The 24,096-nt window shown below is 41.9% G+C and overlaps 2 protein-coding genes across 23 annotated transcripts in view; one reads left to right on the top strand and one right to left on the bottom strand.

The window, feature by feature from the left end:
* Positions 1–11,426, bottom strand: part of PIGL (phosphatidylinositol glycan anchor biosynthesis class L) — a 48,329-nt gene extending 36,903 nt beyond the window's left edge. For all 5 annotated transcript variants that reach the window (XM_065909134.1, XM_065909135.1, XM_065909133.1 and 2 more), the window contains exons 1-2: positions 10,131–11,426; positions 2,012–2,111 (exon numbers count right to left, since the gene is read on the bottom strand). In XM_065909134.1, coding sequence (XP_065765206.1) covers positions 2,012–2,111; positions 10,131–10,368 — 338 coding nt within the window. In that variant the 5' untranslated portion in view covers positions 10,369–11,426. The remainder of the gene's footprint in view (positions 1–2,011; positions 2,112–10,130) is intronic.
* The window catches only part of NCOR1 (nuclear receptor corepressor 1), a 115,402-nt gene continuing 102,570 nt past the window's right edge, over positions 11,265–24,096 (top strand). For all 18 annotated transcript variants that reach the window (XM_065909117.1, XM_065909124.1, XM_065909111.1 and 15 more), the window contains exon 1: positions 11,265–11,433. The gene's annotated coding sequence lies outside the window, so the exon portion shown is untranslated. The remainder of the gene's footprint in view (positions 11,434–24,096) is intronic.

The raw sequence follows: 24,096 nt of genomic DNA, 5'->3' as shown, positions 1-24,096 counted from the left end.
AGACATGACTGAAGTGACCTTAGCACGCACGCGCACAAGGTTAAGTGAGGTCATAATGGTGGGCCCTAACCCTATAGGACTGGTGGCCTTGTAAGAAGAGGAAGAGAGAAACTTCCCTCTCCCCTCTGCTTGTGAGCAGATAGGGAGAAGATGGCCATCTGCGTGCCAAGAAGCAAACCTTCTCCAGAAATCAACCCTGCTATACTTTGATTTTATACTTTCAGCCTCCTAAATTGTGAGAGAAAAATATATTTCTGTTGTTTAAGCTGCCCAGACTCTGGTATTTTGCCACGGTGGCCTGAGCAGACTAAGACACCTGGCTTCCTTGAATCTTCAAACTGGCTGTGGAATTATTTATTTTTAACAAGTTTACGGCTCCTCTTACAAGTAGTATCTTACAAGTAGAGGATGTTGCTGAAGCTGCACGATCTTTTGGATATATAAAAAGTATAATAAATTAAGTCAGATTCTTAATTTCTTATCAAAAGGACATATGCACCAACATGAAAAGGCTCAATGGCCAAAGAGGAGATGACTGCAGTATCAAAGAGCATAATGATTTAAACTGAAAAACCGAACATGTAAGTTCTTGAGTGCCCCATCCAACAAACCAACAAATAACTGATAACTGGTGCAGTTACGTAAGGGATCAACTTCTATTCTGAAAATGGCGACAAAAGGGAAAGAAGCATTTTAGCTTGTCTTTTGGAGTCAAACTATATATATCAGGGTAACTAAATAGCCCCAGTTGATAAAGTTCTGCTTTATAGAAGAATTATAGCTGGTATATTTGGAACTCGGGAGATATTTAGAGACTCACCATTTTGCAATCTCTACTTAATTAATGATTACTAATCATGAAAGCACTACATGAAAGGTTGATGTGGGTCTTTACAATGAAAAGGAATGGCTGTTACCACGTAAACTCACCAATTGATTGTAGGATCACTGAAAGTGAGACAGTACACGTCTTCTGAAATGATGGAATGGGGTGGATATGGTACGGCTTCTGGTCCCTGAAAATTAGTGCTTGTTTCCAGTTTGCAAGAAATACAGAGGCTAAAACAACCACTGAGGCAATACCACAAGGAAGTAGACAGACAAGTCTTTCTACATGACGACTGACTCAATTTTTTCAGCAATCAATGACATTGGGAGGGGGAAGGGATACGAAGCATATCAACCAGCTATAATGTGTGCACTTTGTTTATATCTTGATTTGAACAAACCAACTGTGAAAAGACACTTTTGAGCTACTCAAAGCAGCTCAAAATGACGTTGTGGCTGCATGAAAAAAAAAGTCTATCTTCTTAAGAGATCTATCCCTAAGTACATAAGGTAGAATAACCTGATGGTTGGGTTTTCTTTAAAATACTTCATACATGGGAGGAAAAAATTGGGAGACTGGGATTGACATATACACACCATTATATAAAAATATATAAGGACCTACTATACAGCACAGGGCACTCTGCTCAGTACTCTGTAATGGCCTATATAGGAAAAGAATCTGAAAAAAGAGTGGATATGTGTATGTATAACAGATTCACTTTGCCGTGCAGCAGAAACTAACACAACATTGTAAATCAACTATACTCCAATAAAAAGAAAAAACAGCTAAGTTATAACTGCAAAATAGCCCCTAAAACTTCACACACAAAAGATATTATATTATATGGGGATAGATGCACACATAGCAAAGACTTGATAATTACTGGCCTTAGACAACAGGCATGTGAGGGTTCATAATACTGTTCTTTACACTTCTGACATATTTTATAATTTTATTTTAAAGATTAAAGAAGTAGCTATCTTAAGACAAAATCTGAACAGAAGTTGAAAAAATTCATTTGCGTTATATTGTCACTTGAAAACAAATGTGAAACTATATCTGGGTAACTTCTCAAATAAGAATGTTCTTACCCACCCACATGAGTTTTTTTGTGCCTTTGAGTGTACCACTGTGTATTTATTGCCACTGAATTTCCACATTGTTAAAAGATACATTTACCTGTTTTCAATAATCATTACGTTGGAGGGGGGAATCCCCAGAACATCACAGCTCTGCAAGAGTTCTTTCTTACGGATCTCCCCTTGATTGTAGTAATTTCCTGAGGATAACAAATACATGGTGGTCGATTTCTTTATCAGTGGAGATCTATTGTCCACTCATTCTCATCTTGTTCCCAAAAGGATTTAAACTATCTGAAAATTTTGTGGTTGTGATAAAAGTTGGAGAAACACAACACTAGGGTTACTGTCAGACACTCCTGTGAAGCACAGTCTTTATAATCACCATTGAATTCCTCTCCATTTCTGTCTATCCATATGTCTGTCTGTCTGCCAGTCTGTGTTTCAACTGCATGCTACAGGCTTTGCGTACTGGCTCTGCAGTTAGCAGATTTAGGACTGACTCTTCCGTAACCACTCAGAACAAGTAGGGTATCTGGACATACTATTCTTTTGGGCCTATTATTTAATCTTATTTTTTAAATTGAAGTATAATTGATTTACAATGTTGTGCTGTAGAGCAAAGTGACTCGGTTATACACATATAGACATTCTCTTTTTTATATTCTTTTCCAACATGGTTTATCACAGGATACTGAATACAGTTCCCTCTGCTATACAGTAGGACCTTGTTGTTTATCCATCCTGTATGTAATCGTTTACCTCTAGTGAATCCCCAAACTCCTAGTCCTTCCATCCCCCAACTCCCTCCTCCTTGGGAACCACAAGTCTATTTTCTATGTCTGTATGTTTCTGTTTTGTAGATAGATTCATTTGTGCCATATTTCAGGTTCCTCATATAAGTGATTTCATGTGGTATTTGTCTTTCTCTGATTTACTTCATTTAGTATGATAATCTCTAGGTCCAGCCATGATGCTGTAAATGGCATTTTTCATTCTTTTCTATGGGTAACTTCCATTGTATATATTCCCCACATTGTCTTTATCCAGTCCTCTGTGGGTCATTTAGGTTGTTTCCACGTCCTGGCTATTGTGAATAGTGCTGCCATGACCATAGGTGTGCATGTTCAGTTCAGTCGCTCAGTTGTGTCTGATTTTGCGACCCCCATGGACTGCAGCACGCCAGGCTTCCCCATCACCAACACCTGGAGCTTGCTCAAACTCATGTCCATGAGTCAGTGATGCCATCCAACCATCTCATCCTCTGTCAGCCCCTTCTCCTCCTGCCTTCAATCTCTCCTAGCATGTATCTTTTTGAATTAGTGTTGTCTGGGTATATGTCATTTGGGCCCCTTTAAATTGATAGTCTTCAAATATCTGTTAAACACTTAAAAAGGCTGCCACTCCTGAGTGTTTTAGGAAAATATCCTCCTTTGGATTTGATAACCAGCTATTCCAGCATGCCTCTGGGGATCTGGACCACATCAGCACCCTAAATAGCTCATGAATTCTTTATTTTCCCGACACATACACTATACTTCCCAATAATAGTTCTGGTAAGTAACTGCTCTGTATCCTTACAAATAACTTACAGTGACATTTTGGTACCACTTAAATTGCATTTCGGGCTTCCCTGGTGGTTCAGTGGTAAAGAACACACCTGCCAGTGCAGGAAATGCAGGTTCCATTCCTGAGTCTGGAAGACGCCCTGGAGAAGGGAACACCCACTCCAGTATTCTTGCCTGTGGAATCCCATGAACCAAGGAGCCTGGTGGGATACAGTCCATGGGGTCACAGACTCAGACTCGACTGAGCAGCTAAGCACACAAACTGTACTTATGAGCAGTTTTCTGGCTGCTGCACCCCTCAATCCAATTCTCCAGCAGATAATTGCTTTATGCTAGTTAACTTTTCTGAGCCATGGTTTCTCCAGCTGTAAAGTGGGGATGATGGCCTTCTCCTGAGGCTTTCCTGAAGATTATGTGATAATACACATCCATCTGGTTTGGTTCTCAGAATTAATCTCCCTTTTCCTTGACTTCTTTATCTTTACGTTCTCCTTTTTCCTCTCCTTTCCCTCTGAATTACAATCCACCGTCATTGTCCAGATCAAATGCCAATCCCTCTGGGAAGCCTTCTGCTATTTTCTTTTTTTAATTGGAGGATAATTGCTTTACAATATTGCACTGGTTTCTACCATACATCAATGTGAATCAGTCACAGGTATGCCTTCTGCTATTTTTCCCTGGCAAATAATCATTTCCAGTGTTCTGCTCAGAAGGATGAGCTCTCCTCTGGGATCTGATGATTAAGTCTTAAATGTCTTTGACCTTAAAAGCCTCGGTCTCAGGCCTGGTGTCAGCACCCTGCAGGCACTCATGAGGCCCCTAGTGAGTGGAGAGTGGTTCTGCTTACTGTTCCAGAAAACTCAGAAACTCCCAAGTGAAACCTTTCCACTGCTGCAGGGGTTTCTCTAGGGCGAGTTTTGAACTCTTTGAACCCAGATAGGAGACAGTCGCTATGTTGTATTGACAAAAGGATTAACCCCCAAGAGACTCCAGACAACTTCATTTTACTGTCCTCATCACAAATTTCTGAGTCAGACAGAAATTGTCAATTTTGTGACAGTCATCATATTTTAGGTTCCCCCTCCCATTTTGTCTCAAGGTTATCTTTGGTACTAAGAGCTTAACTCACACTAGTGATGTGATTCCTAATGTCTGAGGCTGAACACATTTGATTATTGGTTGTGAGAAACTGATTGGAGAGCTGGTTTTATTGCTTTATGTTTGAACTGAGGAACATAGAAGGGGTTAGGGAGTTGAAGTCAGAAAGCATTTTAGGTGTTTTCACTAGGTCTGGTAAACATGCAGGCACTTCAGTGGAGTAAGTGGCTGGGACCCTCCAGAACAGTGCACCCTGTGAGCAGACAGTAGGGTGTCACAAGTCATATCCAGGTTCAAGGAGAGAAACAGGCTCCACTTCCTGATGGGGAGAACCAGTCTTTCCCTCCAAACTGTCCTCCATATGCTGCTGGAACGAGCTTTCTAAAATACAGAACTGTCTGTGCTAATTCTTCACCAAATGTATTTTACCACACCCTACTATCTACTGTGGCTTTCTTCCATTTGTATATTAATAGATATCTCAGTGGTTGGGCTTCCCAGGTGGCGCTAGTGGTAAAGGATCCACCTGCCAATGAGGGAGACACAAGAGACTGGCTGGGAAGATCCCCTGGAGGAGGACATGGCAACCTACTCCAGTATTCTTGCGTGGAGAATTGCATGGAGAGAGGAGACTGGGGGGCTACAGTCCGTGGGGCCTCAAGGAGTCAGGCGGACTTGAGCACACAAACAGCTCAGTGGTTATATAAACTGGAGAAATGCTGAACTAAACAAAATTAAATAGGACTTTTTATAGCAAGACTTCACCGAGATGTTGAGAGTCTAACAAGGACTATACAGCTTTAAAGTGGGGGGTTGGGGATAGCATATCTGATTAAGTTCCCTAAACTTGTTGGGTCAAGTTATTAACTTTTTAAAATAGCAGCTTGATGAACTGGTATTTCTTGGAAGATACACTGGGCATCAAATGAGTTATTCCTTAACTGTCACAGCAACAAGATGTGTGAGGCAGATTGGGTGTAATGGCTCAGAACTGGAAAGACCCACAGGGTTCTGGTTCCTCCATATCCTAGCTCTTCACTTTGGTTAAGTTACTTTTTTGTGATTTAGTTTCCATAGTTAAAAAAAGGGGGGAGGGGGAACAAATTATATACATGTGTAACATTTTGTGTATTTAATGCCTATCATAGGATTGCTGAGAGGATTATATGAGCCACTAATAAGATACATTTTTTCCCCTGCTTCTCCCTACCCCTTAGAGCTGGAGATGTAGTTAGAATGAATCATTCAAATGAGTCCCAGACTTACTTATGTTTTTACTATTTCTCTGAATGACTGCCCTGAATGACTTGCCCTACTTCCTGTGAACCTAAGTCCTATTTTAAAAGACCAGCTCAGAAGAAAAGCTTTTCAAAGTTTCCTTAATCCAACTCTGTTAAAAGAAAATTCATGCTTTTCCCCATTTTGGGTCCACAGTATTTTCTCTGTCATGCAGTTACAGCTTTCATTATGTTATATAACAAGTTATTAACTTCCTGCTTTTCAGGTTAGAATAAATCAGGAAGGTGGCTAATGTTTAATCCATACATTTTTTCAATGAGTTGGGGATTTTAAAAAGTAATTTTAAAAATTACAAAGAAAGTTAGATTCAGAGGAAACAATGAAAGACAACAATATAGATACTGATATATCAGCATGTGTCAAGAGTCTGGTAGGTCTTATATTTTTTCATTTGAAAAAATTTTAATTTTCAGCCTCAACCTACTAGAAAACAAAAAGAAATTTAGTAAAGAATCCCCTGTACCTATAGTACTTTGTAAATAAAATTCAACCATCTCAAAATTTTGCTTAATTTGATTTCCATAGTTGATAAAAATATAAAATTAAAAGCAAAAAAAAAAAAGAGACCATTACTTGCATCTATTTGCAATTAATATCTTTAATAGAACAAACTGAGAAAAGTGCTTAGATTGAAATTCTCATTATATATGAAAAATGGTTTAATCTTACTGCCAATAAAAATTTTTTTGAGGGAAAAAAATGTTAATCAAAGCAAGAAGTATAAATAAAGAGGTTATTTGTAATAGAGATAAACTGGGGGGGGGGGGACTTCTAAATATACATACAATAATAAGGAACCAGAGATCAAATTGCCAACATCTGTTGGATCATCAAAAAAGCAAGGGAGTTCTAGAAAAACATCTACTTCTGCTTTATTGACTATGCCAAAGCCTTTGACAGTGTGGATCACAACAAACTGGAAAATTCTTAAAGAGATGTGAATACCAGACCACCTGACCTGCCTCCTGAGAAATCTATATGAAGGTCAAGAAGCAACAAAACTGGACATGGAACAACAGACTGGTTCCAAATCGGGAAAGGAGTACATTAAGGCTGTACATTGTCACCCTGCTTATTTAACTTATATGCAGAGTACATCATGCAAAATGCTGGGCTGGATGAAGCACAAGCTGGAGTCAAGACTGCCAGGAGAAATGTCAATAACCTCAGATATGCCAATGACACCACCCTTATGGCAGAAAGTGAAAAACTGAGCTTCTTGATGACAGTGAAAGAGGAGAGTGAAAAAGTGGGCTTAAAACTCAACATTCGGAAAAATAAGATCATGGCATCCCATCACTTCATGGCAAATAGATGGGAAACAACAGAAACAGTTGACAGACTTTATTTTCCTGGGCTCCAAAATCACTGCAGATGGCGACCGCAGCCATGAAATTAGAAGACGCTTGCTCCTTGGAAGAAAAGCTATGAGCAACCTAGACAGTATATTAAAAAGCAGAGACATTACTTTGCCAACAAAGGTCTGTCTAGTCAAAGCTATGGTTTTTCCAGTAGTCATGTATGGATGTGAGAGTTGGACCATAAGGAAAGCTGAGTGCCGAAGAATTGATGCTTTTCAACTGTGGCATTAGTGTTGGAGAAAACTCTTGAGAGTCCCTTGGACTGTAAGGGGATCCAACCAGTCAATCCTAAAGGAAATCAGTCCTGAATATTCATTGGAAGGACTGATGCTGAAGCTGAAACTCCAATACTTTGACCACCTGATGTGAAGAACCAACTCATTGGAAAAGACCTTGATGAAGGCAGGAGAAAGGGACAACAGAGGATGAGATGGTTGGACGGCATCAGCGACTCGATGGACATGAGTTTAAGTAAGCTCCAGGAGTTGGTGGTGGACAGGGAAGTCTGGCCTGCTGCAGTCCATGGGGTTGAAACGAGTTGGACACGACTGAGTGACTAAACTGAATTGAAGGGATGACTAACTAAAAGGCTTCCCTGGTGGCTCAATGCCGGAGATGAGGGCTTTATCCCTGGGTTGGGAGATCCCCTGGAGAAGGAAATGGCAACCCACTCCAGTATTCTTGCTTGGGAAATCCCATGGGCTGAGGAGCCTGGCGGGCTACAGTCCATGGGGTTGCAAAAGAGTTGGTCATGACTTAGCAACTAAACAACAAATTAAATTAAGGTTTATCCCTATGAAACCATTTAAAAGGCTATATACCTAGATCAATATGGATAAATGTTTAACTTACAAGTTTCAGAAGGATGTGTTCCTTACCTAACTTGTTTTCAGTTTTATTCCCAGGGCAGAGTATACATCCTAGCAGATAAGACTTTTTTTTAATGAAAAAAATTAGTCAAGACTTTTTTAAGAGAAGCTTTAGGCTCACAGCAAACTTGAAGGTAAGATACAGAGAGTTCCCATAGACTCCCTGCCCCACACATCCACAGTCTCCCCATAAGCAGCATCCCCCACTGGATGGTACGTGTGTTTCAAATGGTGAACCTCCACTGACACACCATCATCACCCGAAGTCCACACTTTCCATTAGGTTCACTCCTGGTCTTGTACAGTCTGTGGGTTTGGAGAAAAGTATGACAACCCACTCCAGTATTCTTGCCTTGAATATTCCATGGACCGAGGAGCCTGTCCGGCCACAGTCCCTGGGGTTGCAAAAAGTCAGACACGACTTAGTGAATAAGCATGCATATAATGGCATGTATCCATCATTATAGTATCAGAGTATTTTCACTGCCCTAAGAATCCTCTGTGCTCTGTCTATACATCCTGTCTCCCATCCCAGCCCCTGATCCTCACTTTTTAATCTGTCCACAGTTTTGTCTTTTCTTGATTGTCACATAGGTGGAGTCATACAGCACAAAGCCTTTTCAGATTGGCTTCTTTCATTTAGTAATATGCATGTAAGATTGTTTCTTTTCATGGCTTGACAGCTCATGTCTTTTTAGCTCTAATATTCCACTGTCTGAATGGACCACAGTCTATCCACACACCTACTAAAGGACATCTTGGTTACTTTCATGTTTTGGCAATTACGAATAAAGCTGCCATAAACATCCAGGTGTAGGTTTTGGGTGAACATATTTTCACTTTCTTTGGATAAATACCAAGGAGGGTTATTGCTGATAAGTGTATGTTTAGGTTTGTAAGAGATTACCAAACTAACTTCCTCACAAAGTGATTGCACCATTTTGTGTTCCCATCAACAGTGAGTGAGAATTCCTTTGCTCCACATCCTCACCAGCATTTAGTGATGTTGGTGTTCTGGATTTTGGCCATATATTATTATCATTATTTAATCTCTTGACCGTGCTGTTTGGCATGTGGGACCTGAGCTCCTTGACCAGAGATGGAACCGGCACCCCCTCCGTTGGCAGCCTGTAGTCTTAACCACTGGACTGCCAGGGAAGTTCCCTGCCCATTTTAATAGTGATTATTACACATAAGTTTTTAATAAATATTTAAGAAATTAATGACAAAGTAATATTCTGTGATAAATCATATAAATATGCTTATTGAGAAAAATCTATATAGAAAAAGAACTGGTATGAAACACAACCAAATGGAAAAAGAGCTCATTGGGCATGTAACAACCAGCTTTATTTAGGTATGGTTTTTACATACCATCAAATTCACCCATTGTATATGTACAGTTTAGCTATTTCATTTATACAGCTTTGCAATTATCACCATAATCCAGCATAATGGTCAACTTCTGTTTTCTCATCCCATCTTTTCTGTACGGTAAAGGAGGATTTATTCTTTGAACGGTCCCTTCAGTGAAAGCTGGGTCGAGTTGAACGCTAAAACGACCTGTAAGATTACTTTCTAGTCTAATGGGCTCTCCCCTCGGTTTGACATGTACATGTTTCTAGCACAGAATGAAGAGTTGAGCAGTCATGACACGGCCTAGATTCTGTTTGGTCGTTATTCTTGGCCCTCCTGTGAATGAAAAGGTTCCACAGAATACTAATTACAGCCACAGTTCCCAGCGCAGATGTGGGTATTTATCGGAAGCAAATGGGAGCAGTTCTCTCGTGCTCTCCAATCGCGGCAGCGGGGAGCCGGCTCACACGCGGCCCACGTGCCCCCACCCCGGGAAGCCGCATCGGGTTGAGATCACGGATTCACGGCCCAGGGAAGGGTCCTTCAGTGTGTTCATTCGCCTGGCGCCTACGACAGAAACCTCTTCGGTAAGAAGTCAACTGAAACAGGCCGGCGCCTGAATTATCTCCGCCACCCCGAGTCCCCGCGCCCCGCCTACAGCCTCCTACCTGCGGAGAAGCAGAGCAGGAACACCTGATGCCGCAGGCGGGCCAAGCCTAGAATAGTGGGAGCAAAGAACATGGCTTCATCGTCGGGGTGCGCCGTCACCAGAAGTGTCCGGCTTCCGCCTCCGGGCAGGCCAGCCCGCTCCGGCCTCGTCACTCGCTCCCAGGAGCCCCAAACCCAGAGGACGCCCCATACCAGGACAGTCGTCGCCAGACACAGAAGCGGCGCCGCCACTTCCATGCCCCCAGAGGGGAAACTGCGCCTGCGCAGACCGGGAGGCTGCCTCCGGGCCGACTCCGGCGGGAAAACCGAGCTCGCGGAAACCCCGTTCCGAGTGTAAGTCCGTCCCGCTGGCCTCTCCAACGGCCGGAGGCTTTAAGCGTAGGGCTGTGTGCTCGGACACGGACGCCTACCAGGCCCTCTTCACGGGCTCTCGCTACTTTACGCGGCCTTTACGAGTTCTCGTGCCTGCTTCGCTTTAGAGCTGAGCGACCCCCTTGCCGTCCACACAGTACTTAAGGGGAAGCGTCTGAAAAGAACCCCCAACCTCTTGAGTGCGAATTCTCTTCACGTCACCTTGTAATCACTCGTTTCTTAAAACCTAGGCTTTCTCGTAACTATCCGGGTGGACACCGACTGGGTTTCTCCTCCCTAATTGTGGGATGTGGAGTGGCGGCTTCTCTAAAGGAACAGTATGCGGTGGCGAGGCCCGTCCGGTCAGTTCCTTGGGAGCATGAGGCCGAGAGCGCACTTGGCGGGCGCGGGGGCCCGGGATCCTCGGAAGGAGGGCTGGCATCACGGGCGGGTCGGCCGCGCGCGGTGTTTCAGAGAGGCCCGCTGAGAACGCAGCCCGAGCCCGGGAAGCAGCGGGTGGGTGGCCGCGCGCCCCCGGCTAGCCCGAGCTCGAAGGCCCGCGTCCTTTCCTCTCCCACGCCCGCGGGGAGACCCGGGCGCGATGGCTTCGCGCTGGGGCCGCCGCCGCCGGACTGAGGCGGGATGCCAGGGGGCCGGACGCGGGCAACCCGGGAAGCTCGGCCAGAGGAGGGAGTCGGCCTGCCAGCCTCCGGAAGGAGGAGGAGCCGGCGCCGGAGCCGCCTCAGCCGCGGTCGCCGGGCCGGGGGGGGAGGAGAGGGGTTGAGTCAAGATGGCGGTCGAGGTGGCGAAGCAGCAGCGGCGGCGACGGCGGCGGCGGCTGGAGTGAGCGCCCGGCTCGGCCGACCAGGGCCCGGGCAGGGCCGCGCGCGGGGCTGCGTCCTGCCCCTCAGGCCCGGGGCCGCGCCGGCCGCCGCGCTCCGCCCGCTCCCGGTAAGTGTAGGCCTGGCGCCCGCAGCCCGGCCTCCGGGCCGCCGCTCACTCGGGGCCGCCGAGGACGTCGGGGGCGCCCGCCGCCTGGGCGCCTTCCCGGCCGGCGAGGGGCGTCGCGGGGCCGGCGTCTTGGGACCCGCCTGACCATGGGATTCTCTCCCTCGGCGGCCGGGCGAGCGGGGCGCGGCGGGGAGCGGGGCCGGGCGAGTGGGGGAGGCTGCTGGAGTTTGGTGGAAGAATGGGCTGCGGCCGGGCCGGGGCGCCCGGGGTGTCCTGCGGGGAGGGGGCTGCCGGGCCCGAGGCGGCGCGGGCCGGGGCGGCGGGTGGGGCCGGCGCAGGTGGCGGCCCGCGCTTCCTCCCGGGCGGAGTTGGTGGCCGCCCGCGAGTGTGCAAGGGGTCAGGGTGGGTGACAGCGGTGGACAAGTGCGTGAAGAGCAAACTACTTCACCTTTGCGACCAAACCGCTTGGGGTGTAATGGCGAAGGGAGGGCGGGGGAGACGGCGGAGATGGGAACCCGGTACCTTCTGGCTTTTACCCTGGCTGTTTAACATGGATTCTCTTTTGGAGGAGAGAGGGATTCAAGAAACTATCATTGAGAGGTCAGTCTTAGTGGCGAGGAGACAGAATTCTTTGAATTAACCGGATTAGGGTAATAGTCGTATATTAAAGGTGTGAGTGGGCATAAGTGATATTTAGTAAAAGTATTTTCGCACAAAGTGTCAGTTTTCTTTTCACCGACGTTGCAGGCTCCCGTCCCGCTTCTACAGAGTTAACCATGGTTTGGCGGTGTGGGTAATTCTAATCTTTGGGATTAGCATTTTCACCTGCATCAGATTTGCTTCCCTAATTAGATCCTAATTGTATTGAAATTTACATGCCTTGCGTGCACCCTGGTGAGGCAGTGATGGGAGGCAGAACGTTGCGTAGAGAGCAACAGGCCAGGGATTTTAAAATGCCTGCAAATAATTCATTCATTCGTTCAGCATGTCTTGATCAATAGCTGCTGCTGATGCGTCACACGTGACCCTCCCTTGGATAACTGAAGGGTTGATGGCATTATTTAATTTTTAATAGTTTTCGAAAATGTGGTGTATCCTTAAAGATAATTATTGGCAGAACCACCGTGCCTGGTCTCAGGAGCAGACCAATTTTAGAATATTATTTAGACATGGGTAAAAATTATGGAAGAAATCTTATTATTTCACAAGTTGTTGCAGAAAGAAGTCCTGTTTTTATTTGCTTATTCTGTTAAAATTCCACTGGAAGTTTAATATTTATAGTACACAGTTGCTTTGCTGTGCTTTAAGCACACCTGTTAATGGAAATCAAGGTTAACACACACATGTATATAAATAATATGCACATACATACATAAGGACATGATTACTTGCAATACGAAAATACTCTTTCCTTTTACAAAAGGCTTGCCATATGTTGAACTCCTCCCCCAGAGAAAATATAATACAAAGAGTCCTGATTTGTCTTTAACTATGTGTCATTTTGGAACAGGATCAACCTTTCTCTGCTTCAGTTTCCTCATCTATGCTAGTAGGAAAATATCTGCTCTCCTAGGTTGCTGTTGTGAGCCTAAGAGAGTTAATAGTTGTGAAATTACGAAGATCAAAAAGGATATATTTCTGTGTGAGAGTAACAGCTCCCTCTTCATTTCTGAAATGGTTTATCTGTGCGTCTCTCATGGCATTTATTCTTTCTGCCTTGCATTTAGGTACCTACTTGTCTTACCTCCTCTTGAGGACTGGAGAAGCCCTTCTCTGAATTTAAGGCACTGCCAGAGGGTATTGACATTGCAAATGTTTATTGAGTGGATGAACATTGTATTCTAATTAGAAAATTGTGTTCACAGTTACAACTTACAACTTATGGCGTACTCCTGCTGATCTGCTGTCACAGGTCTCTGTAGCTGTGATTCTCTTCATGACTTCTGAGGAATAAATATTTTTAACTCGTCTTGCGGGACTTAATCATCATATAGTAAAACGTAAGAGTTTGGCCTGCCCGCCTATGTTTTTGAAAAAGCGTAGAATACTAAAAACTAGCTATCTTTCTTTGAATTTAATTGAGTGAAATTTGTTCCAAGGCTAAGTAAGTACAGATTAATCAAGTTTTTCTAAGCTTTTTTTTCTTCTAAATTTTGTGGATTGGAGAGTTTGTTTTGCCATTTCTATCTTCTGGAGAAAGTAGAGGCTTTTAAATAAGCCAGGGATTGATGTAGGTTAATGTCAGGCTATTTCTTACTCAGTTTTTTTGTGTTTGTTACTCAGTTTTAATTGTATTTTGTAATGTATTAATTGAAATTTCAAATTCTTAACTGATGTTTGAGGATGATAGCGATCTCGAATACTTAGTTATTTCCATGTGTTCATTTACTTCAGAGATTGGGTTTTACTGGAACGCGGTACAAAGAAGTAGTAAAGGTTGGTCAGAATTTATTATGTATGGACTTATCTTGTGGTGTGTCGTTCATTCACTTGTTCAGCTGGTGTGGCGTGCCTCATGTTCAGGGCATGTTGCTAAGTGCTATAGAAGTATAAAGTTGACCTGATCAGTTATGTGCACAAAGAACTCAGTCTATAGAATGTCTGATACTTTGTCCTTTTCAGGTTTCAGGATGCAAAAGTACATTCAGAGAGAAGGTTAAGAAAACATTGTTTTTCTCTCAGAACTTCTTAGGAGTATTGAAAAGCTACCAGAGCTTCTGTCATGTAGCAATAACTGTATGTAGAACATCTGTTTTTTATTTTGGTATTCTTGTGGTGGTGGTTTTCCTTGAATATTTTTACTCTTCTACCATTTTTTCTATCCCAGAAGCTTGTGTGGTCAAAATATCACTTGGATATTACTTGGATTGTTTTCAGATACAACATACTTTTTTGGGGGAAAGGGGATTTCCTCTTTGAATGTGAAAATGAGAGCATACAAAGCCATGAGAGTGTTGGCGGGTGTGTTCTTCAGGTTTACTCTTTTTTTTTTTTTTTTTTCCAGGTTTATTCTTTATGTGTGCTGCTGTTATGGTCACTTGATAGTAATCTCAAAGACAAATCTAAGTTGGTTAAAACAAAATGCTCATTATTTGTAGAATTATAGAACATAGAGTCATGTAGGTTAACCAGTTGTGTTTTACTGGTGAGTATACTGAAGGTCAGTGAATCAAACAGATCTGGCTTGAACTGTTGCTATTGGCCAGCAGCAGAATCCAGTCCTTGGCCATCCAGAGTAGCTCCTGCTGTCACACTGTATCATCAGGGGATGATTCAGTGTGATGGTTGATACAACTGAAAACAAAAATTAGGGGGTGGGCTGGGGAATGAGTGGTCAGTCACTCAGCTGAGATACTGAATTGAAAACATAGTTTGAAAAAAGTTGGTATTGATCTATATCAATAATATGATCACTGGGAATTACTAGTTTCATTTTTAATCTGTTATGAATATCTTCTTAAACAAAAATGCCTTTAAAGTTATCTGGACTTACTGACATTTCATGGAATTTAAGTGTTAAAGTGATGTAAATTTTATTATGCCAGTGGTTTAGAGACACAGTTTGATAGGTTAGGTTATGTATCAGTTATTGCTTGCTTTACTTTCAAACTGCTACTTTTTTTTAAGTATGTGAAGCTTCAGTTGTTAATATGAAAGTGTAGGTAAATAGTTTGAACATGAACTGTCTTTTTAAATGTCCTGTTAAAAAACTTCATATATAATGTTAGTTTTCTTTTTTTTTTAATGTTAGTTTTCTATAGGTACTCATGCCATAAAATTTATTTGAAAAAAGAAGGCATAGTTTTCTTTTTAAACTAATGTCCTCACATGAATACTGAAGCATGATATGTGTGTGTGTGTGTGTGTTTTAAATTCCATTTGGACTGTTAAATAATATGCCTATTTTGGGTTGCATTAAGAAGGGTTGTTTTTTTCCCATTCTGTGCTTTTTCCAGAATGCTTTTTCCCTATCTTACACTTCCAAACTACCACATCTATATACTGCTGATTTTTTGAGAGGCTTTTATCACATACCACTTCATCCAGGAAGTCTCCTTGCTCCTCCCTCTTATCTGAAGATGACTTTTTTTGGTCTGAAAATTCTTAGTACTTTACTTATACCTCTGTCATAACATCACAGTTACTTATATACATGTCCATTTAATCCTCAGTAGAGTAGACCATAAGCCCCTTGTGGACATGTCTGTGTCTCACTTATTTTTTGATCTTTCTTCTGCCCATACTTCCAGAATAACTCTCTGTTCTTGGGAAAGGTGTAGTAGGAATCTGCTGAATGCATAAGGAGGAGCCTAGAGTTACTTGGTGCACTTGTAGAAGCTGGTGGATATACACATGTAGGAACTTGATAATGAATAGTTTTTGGAAATTAATAATCAGGTAGAAACTCACCGGTGTCAGGTAAAACATGTGTTATCAGTGAATTATTATGAAAACATTTCTTAAAAAAAAAAATTTCTCTCCGTGTACTTGGATTCTTGGGAGAAAGAGAGAGTAAGTGGGAAATCAGTTCATCTCAGATGATTTGTATGTCCAGATAATATTAGAACAAAAATGTGCTAACTTAAATATGCAGGAAATTTTTGAGTTGTTTTGGTGCTAGGGAAAAAATGTGAAGTAGGAATGGTGGGTTTACAGGATTATTATAAAATCCCTTTGAAGGGATCTCTTTGAAAGATTACTACTTGATTAATTTTATGTCAAAAATTAAATTTTTGAGTAGATTAGTCAAGATGGAAGAAAAGAGTTAAGATTACTCAATTATACATAAACCAAAATTAAATCAGAATAAATTGAGGTTACATTTTTCTAGGAAAATTTGACTTGTTAGCATGGTCACCTTTATGATTATAGATTGAACCTCCCTCCCATACTTTATCTGATAAGCTGTTTTCACATTTTTGTTGTCAGGCACGGTTTAGAGTCAGTAGTCTGTTTTTGGCAGTTCATTTTCCTTGGCAATAGCATATGGATTCATATAATTTTGAAATTTTTGTTTTAAGTAGTAATCATCATGACTTCAAAGTCATTTAATTTTGTATTACTTTTGATTAAGTTCTTTTAATTCAGCTTTGAATAACAATGACATTTGTGTATTTGAAATTAAACCAAAGCTTGTGCTTTCTAGGAGTTACAGCCTAAATACACACAGTGTATATAGTAGGCAGTGTGTAGTCCATTAATTGTGTGAGTCTGTGTGTATGAATGGGGGTGGGGCATAAATTGAGCAGGAGAGGGGAGGGGAGGGGTGGAAGGAAAAGTTACTCTATTTACACAGAACCATTTTAATGAGTGAAGGAGGATATGTTATTTTGAAGTCTTTTCTGTTTATTATAAGAAATACATTATTTTTACAGAAGTTCAACATGGAAGTTTTAAGATATAAAGAAAATGAAAGCATCACTTTCTAGATGTAATTTGCTAAATGTTGTGTATTCTTTCAGGTTTTTTCCCTATGTGTATGTAATGTTCTATATTATGAGACCTTAATATGCTCTTCTGCTGTTCCTAGTTGATGTTTTTAGAGCTACTTTTGTCATTAATAGCTACATAGTATTCCACTTATGAAAGAAGACAGGTGGGTTTCCCTTGTGGTTGAGATGGTACAGAGTCTGCCTGCAATGTGGGAGACCCAGGTTCAGTGTCTGGGTCGGGAAGATCCCCTAGAGAAGCGAATGGCAATCCACTCCAGTATTCTTGCCTAGGGAATTCCACCAACAGAGGAGCCTGGCGGGCTACACTCTATGGGGTAACAAGGAGTCAGACACGACTGAGTGACTAACACTTTCACTTTGTTTAATCAGTTTATGGCCACTTTTGTCAGAAAAACAAAGCTGTAGTGAATTATTTGTGTGAGTGTGTATTTGTGCAAATAAGCTTTGTAGCAGAAATTTGTAAAGTGGAGTTGCAGTTAGATGAACAATGTAGCTCTGGATGGATGTTGTCCCAATATATGGCATGCCCTAGACCCTGACCAGCACTGAAAATTACTCTAAAACATTTTGTCAATTTAAGAAGTGGGGAAAAAAGTGATTCTGATTGGCCTTTTATCAGTCACTATTGTTGTTGAACACTTTTTAAGTGGAGAGAGTTGTATTTCTTTTAGAAATTATCTGCTTTTATTCTTGATTATTTTTTGATTGGACTGTTGGTGTTTTTCAGATTGAAGGGTTCTTTCCGTATTAGGGTGTTTACATTTTTCGTATTTGTGCATACGCCCTACCCCTCAGCCGTCCTTCTGTGGTATTCTGTAGTCAGGTATAGCCCGATGCAGTATTGTGTAGTAAGTATTATTATCTGTAGTATTCTGTAGTGTTATCTGTAGTTTTCTGTAGTCAGGTATAACCAGCTGGGATTGTGCTGGTTCTGTGATCTTGGGCACATCACTTAACTTCTGAACACCTTAATTTCCTTGTTTGTGGAATGAAATGGAGACAATGTAAATGACATTTAGCGTAGAGACCGGGACAAGACGAGTATCATCATCATTGGTCTATGTACAACTTCTGGGTTTCATGCTCTACTTAGACCTTCCTCACTCTAAGATTTAAAATATTCATCGGTCTATTAAACTGAAGAAGCAAAGTGAGGAGTATTAAGTCTAGTATGCCATTGTTTGTTTTAAAGAGGGAGACTAATGGATACATATTTGCTTTTATATCATAGAATGTTTATGAAAGAAAACCCAGGACACTGGTATTGTTGGTTGTTGTAGGAAGGAGGCATGTGAGTGAGAGGAAGACTTGACTGGATACCTTTTTGCATTTTTAAAACAAGTCCTCAGATTTTAATTTTTTAAGGTTTCTTTTTCTCTTCACTTTTCCTTTTTTTTTTTTTAAACTTTGAATTTTGGGGCTCCATCTGGAATTTATTTGTAGTATAGGAAATGAGGTAGACATATTTTGGGGGGGATAAGAGGTGTGTATATTTTTTCCCTGAAATAACCAGTTGTGTTGGCACCATTTGGTGAATAACCCAGCCTTTGCCCCATTTACTAGATTTGTGCCTTTTATCATTTGCTAAATATACGTAAAACTTTTTCTTGGTCTTTTGTTATATGTTATGATATTCTTTAAATTACTATTTTATAATTTTAATACTGATAGGGTTAGTCATCTGTTCATTGCTCTTTTTTTTTTTTCCCCCAGACTTTGACAGTTCTGGTCTGTGTATTCTTCTGGATGAACTTTAGAATCATTCTGTGAAGTTCAAAAAGAAATCTTGCTGAGGTTTTTATGAATAGTGATTGGCAGTATTGAGTTCATGGGCTAATTTTAGGAAAGTTGACACCTTGTGTACTTCCTGTTATAGGAGTTATCCTGTTATTCAGATGACTTATGTTCTTCAGTAGATTTTCAAATTTTCCTTCAAATAAGTTTGCATATTTCTTATTTCTTTTGTCCGACAAATGTAGTAAGGAATCAAGCAAAGATTTTATATTCTAGTGGGGGAAGTAAAACAAATGAATGCATTTCAGATTATGATTAGCCTATAAAGGAACAAAAGGGTAACTGGAGGATGGCTGGGATAGGCCTTTCTGAGAAGATGGCATTTGAAACTGAGACCTAAGTTTGAGGAGTCTTGGGCCCCACGGCGAGCCCGGAAGAGCATTCCAGGCCGAGAGTACAGAAGGACAAAGGGCTGAGGCAAGACTGGGCCTGGCACCAGTGAGAGGCTGGAGGGAAGCTCGAGTTTCGGCCTCCTGAGCAGTCAGGGAGGAAGAGGCCAGTCAGCGGGGGCTCCTGGGCCACTGTGAGGAGTTCCGGTTCTGTCTGTAGTGCATGGCAGCCCCCAAGGAGTCTTGAGCAGGAGAGTGACATGTTCTGATTGATGGTTTAAAAGACATGTAGCTTTTTTTTTTTTTTTTTTTTGGACATTTGGCTTTTTGAGTGGAGAAAGTGTTGAAGTGGGAAGTTCAGTTGGGAGTTTCTGCAGCAGGAGATGAGACTGGGGGTAGTGGGGCTGGAGAAGCTCGGGAGGCTGTGGGTGGGGGTATGACTTGCAGTTGGAGTAGGGGGTAGGACTTGCTGTTGGAGTGGGCATGCTGTTGGAGTGGGTGTGTTGAGAGCTAAGAAAGAACTAAAGAACTGTTAGGTGGGGAGCCATGTGGGAGAAGACGAGATGGCCGCTACCTTCACAGGTCTCTGGTTTTGTTTATTTTTTGTGTGTGTTTTTTTTTTTTTTGGTATAGAATTCAGTACATTTACGGAGAAGGCAATGGCAACCCACTCCAATACTCTTGCCTGGAAAATCCTATGGACCGAGAAGCCTGGTAGGCTGCAGTCCATGGGGTCGCTTAAGAGTAACTGAGCGACTTCACTTTCACTTTTCACTTTCATGCATTGGAAATGGCAACCCACTCCAGTGTTCTTGCCTGGAGAATTCCAGGGATGGGGGAGCCTGGTGGGCTGCTGTCTACTGGGTTGCACAGAGTCGGATACAACTGAAGCAACTTCGCAGCAGCAGCAGCACATTTAAGTCAGTTTCTCATTTACCCTACTTTCTTTTAGTATCTACCTTAGAAGTTGTCTGTTCGTTAGCCCTGTTTTGTGTTGCTTCCTAACTTTTACAGCCTCTCTTAAGGGGAGGCAGCAAAAAACATGATCTTTAAAAAAGATCACCCTGAGATAGGAAACTGTCTCGGGGAAGCTCCTCAGCCTCGCCAGAGCTTCACTCAGGAGAATCACGGAGCTTGTGATTTAGGTGAGTGCATGCTCGCTACTCCTAGTGCTCTGCCTGTGATGCAACAGAGACTTGATAAGTGGCCACTTCATTACTCTCCTTCAGAGTTGTCGCGTTGATTAATCCTGGTCAAGCAGCTAAAGTTAAAGTGAAAGCATCTTATCTCAAACCTCTGTTCTTTGTGTTAATGGAGGAGAGGGTTGCAAATAGTTGTCCATTTTGACTTTGAAATATATTCATTTTCATGGCAGGAGTGAATGTTGTCAATTTAGAGAATTAGGTCAGTACAGTGCAGCCACATAGCAGAGTCCTTAGCTCCCCTGTGCTGTCTCCTGCCGCTCACTGTCTGGGGAACCTTCTCCCTTCTTGCCTTGGTAGGGATAGAGTAGTGGTGTTGTTTTCATTTGAGAAATATTTATTGAACATCTGGGATCTAAGGTTAATGAAATGATTATGCCCATATTAACGTGTTCCTCTCAGTGCCCTACTTTATTGGGCACAGGGTAGTCTAAAAGGTCTTTTTCTTTAGCTCCCCTTCATCTGTCTTCCAGGTGAGATGTCATTATGTCAGAGAGGCCAAAAGTAAAACACCGTGTTAATGACATTTCCCCCCTTTCCCTAGAGGGAAGAATGTTCTAGATTATTTTACAGGAGAAATCTTGTTCGGTTGGGCACCGCTCTGATCTTAGACCAATGACAGAGCTCACTGGGATGGTTTCTAGCTGTCTTCTCTCCTGGAGGCTGGAGAGATAGGCTCAGATAGGCTTTCTCAGAGGTAGTTATGTACCCCAGGGGGCCATCTTAGCTTCTCCTTGCCTAATGCGCATTTGGAGTTGGACTGAGCTGAGCTGCTTTGTGAGAATCAGTGATATCTAATTTACCTCAGTTTAGTATCAGCATCTGTGGTGTCATAGAGGTCATTCTCCTCTGCCACACTTTTGCATCAGAAAGTGTTATTTGATCCTTAAAAAAAAAAAATTGAATTGTGTATGTTATGGGGCCCTTTATCTGCTTTGGTGAAATATGAATTTCACCTCTGTTATGACCCTTGGTGAAGTCATTCTTGCTCATCTGAAGAGGCGTCTGCAGTCCTGCCACAGCGAGGTATATTTTTAGCACTTTTTCCAAGATAGCCGAGGCCACCTTGAAAATCTATCCAAGTACGTTTTGGTTATGCAAAGATTGTAGGCCAAAAGCCAGGAGTTCCTGGGGAGAAGGGATTTTTTTTTTTTAGGATTGCATTTGAAATCTTGTTTTGCAAGATAAGTTTCCTGTTGAGTCAATTTTTGAGTTTGTGAGTGTGTGTTTTTTTTTTTTCATTTATTTTTATTAGTTGGAGGCTAATTACTTCACAGCATTGCAGTGGGTTTTGTCATACATTGACATGAATCAGCCATGGGGGTGTGTGTCTTTATTACATTAGTATGGGAAGATTCAAAGGAAATTTAAATAAACTGACTTCATTTTACTGTATTTTAATACCTGTTTGCGAAATATTGGAGGCTAGTTCTAAGTTTCTCTCTAAAATTCAGATAAAATGCACTTCTGTCACTTACACAATGATATCTAGTTTTATTTTCACCCTAAAATACAATTAAGTGTATTGATATGAGGGAGTTGCACATAAAACCTTGACCAGGTTTCTTAAACATTTCATAGAATTTTTACAGTCCATGAATCAAGCGTGTAACTGAGTTAAAGAGTTTTGAAGCTAGGAACTGAGCTTAAAATTGGAAACTGCCATTTAAGGTTTTCCCTTCCCCTTTAACCTTCACTTTCAACCAGATTCTTTTATTTCAGTTGTTTGCACACTGTCAAGTGTTCTGTGGAAGGTGTCTTGGTGAGCCAGGACTGGAGTGAGGGTCAGAGGCGGGACAGGGGTGAGGAGGCTGAAAAGAGACCCAGTTTCCCAGTTCTCCTTGAATCCAAGTATTTCTTCTTTGGGTATTCTATACATTTGGCGTCCATGTAAGGTTTTGAGGAGACAGTGCTGGTTAAAAAACAAAAAGGTCTGAACTGTTGCTGTACATCTCATGGATCAGTTTTGAGGAAGGAGGCCAGCTCATAGTAGGCTGCAAGCTGCAGTTCTTGTGACAAGAGGTGGGGCCCGTTTGACCCGTAAATTTGTATCTGGTAAGGGCTAAATCTCTAGCTTTATTGGTGTTCTGTTACCCACCTGTGTTGGGTCGATAGTAACTGACTTTATTTTTAAAGTATTACAAGTTAAACTTCACTAAAACCACATCAGAAAACTAGGATGTCATAAAGGATTGGTTATGATAAAAGGGAAACATGGACCAATTATTTTACATACATCTGAGTGTCTGTTGTACTCAGGACTCACCATTGCTGGAAATTAAAACAAAACAACTTCAAAACAACACCATACAGCATAGATTTCTCGTCATGTAAGCCATTGTTGGAAAAAGGTTTGGATGACCTTGAGTTAAGATCTTTCCTTTTGCACCTCCATTCCATTTGTAGCTTTATTTACTTTGGATGTCTGAGTTGGAAGGAGAGCTCAGAGACATCTCATAAGCCAGGGGTGCAGATCAGAATTACTTGTAAAACAAAATATTTGTGAACATTCATACAGTGAAATGCATTACAACAATAGAAAGAATGAAGGTCTTTATGAACTCATGAAAATGATTGTCAAGATGTGTTAAGATCTTATGTAATGAGAGCAAAATATTGGACAGTTACATATCCACCATGGTTCCATTTATGTAGGGGGCAAAGTGTGCGTAGGCATTCGTAAAGCAGACTCCGGAAACTACTAACTTTGGTTGCCTTCTGGGAAGAGAACTGAGTAGAGGCTGGGGACAGGGGTGAGAAGGAGATTTCCCCCTCTCTATTCTATGGTACTTTGAGAAACTCTGAGATCATGCATATAATATATATTCCCCAAAACAAAACCAGAGCAACCTCCCCTGTCCCTGGCTGACTTTTCCCCTTCTGCTGGTGAGTGCAGGTGTATAGGAGGAGAGTGCTGCCAGGTGGTCTTGAGGGTGGTCTTATCATACATCTCAGCTCCTCAGAGTAGCTCACTCCCTGTGAGAAAGCATCACAGGAAACACTAGCTTCTCCCTTTTTTGCCATTGATGGTTGTGATATAGAGAAATTTTTAATTTCTTTGTGCTCTCAGATTCCTTATCTGTAAAAAGTCAGTGTTAGTTGGGTAAACCTGAAAACCTCCCGATTCTTAGATTTTCTAACTTTCGTACCTTGGACCTTGGCAGAAGCAGGTAGGAAGCAATCAGCTGGCTCTTGCTGTCTTCTGACCCATTCTGATGATTAAGGAGCATGAATGTATTTTTTAAAAATTAAGAAAGTGTAAGAGGGGAATGTAGAAGAATATTTTTAAAATTTGAGGTAGAAAAGGTCTTCAGAAAGATGAAACAAGTTGGGAAGGCCAAAAGAAAATGTTTGTACCATGACGGTCACACACATGGCCAGCAGAACCCCATGGCCTCAGTCACCTTCTCCCTCACTCTTCCTCTGCCTCTTTGCTTTGCCTTAGGGTTTCTCTATAGTTTCTCTCCACTGAATGCTCTTGTCTTTTCAAGGCTTGGGCTCAAAAGTCATCTTAGAATATAATGTGTTACCCAAACTGGAACAGTCTTGAGAGGGAAATGGAACATGGTTAATAACTGCATGGGGACAGTAGTTGTAAATTGGGTGTCTCAGAGAATTGAGGCATGTGGTCATCCTGACTTTTTACCTGCCAGACATGTCTCCCTTCCCCTTCTCCAATCCTCTCTTATTTATAACACTTTATCATAGTGCTTGTGGTTACCTAGTGTCTGTGTCTCCTCAAAATAAGATGCCTGTGTTGGTCCCATTCTGTGCCCGCGTCTAGGGCCGTGTTGACATACAGAGTGTACAGCTCAGTGGATGTTTGCTGAATATATACATGGCGTTTCTACCTTTAGCCTTACATTCTTATGAAGATATGATAGA

The sequence above is a fragment of the Muntiacus reevesi genome, chromosome 18 (genome assembly GCF_963930625.1).
Source record: "Muntiacus reevesi chromosome 18, mMunRee1.1, whole genome shotgun sequence".
Classification (NCBI taxonomy): Eukaryota; Metazoa; Chordata; class Mammalia; order Artiodactyla; family Cervidae; genus Muntiacus; species Muntiacus reevesi.
The sequence above is the reverse complement of the archived record's forward strand: the minus strand, read 5'-3'. Positions and strand labels throughout refer to the sequence as shown.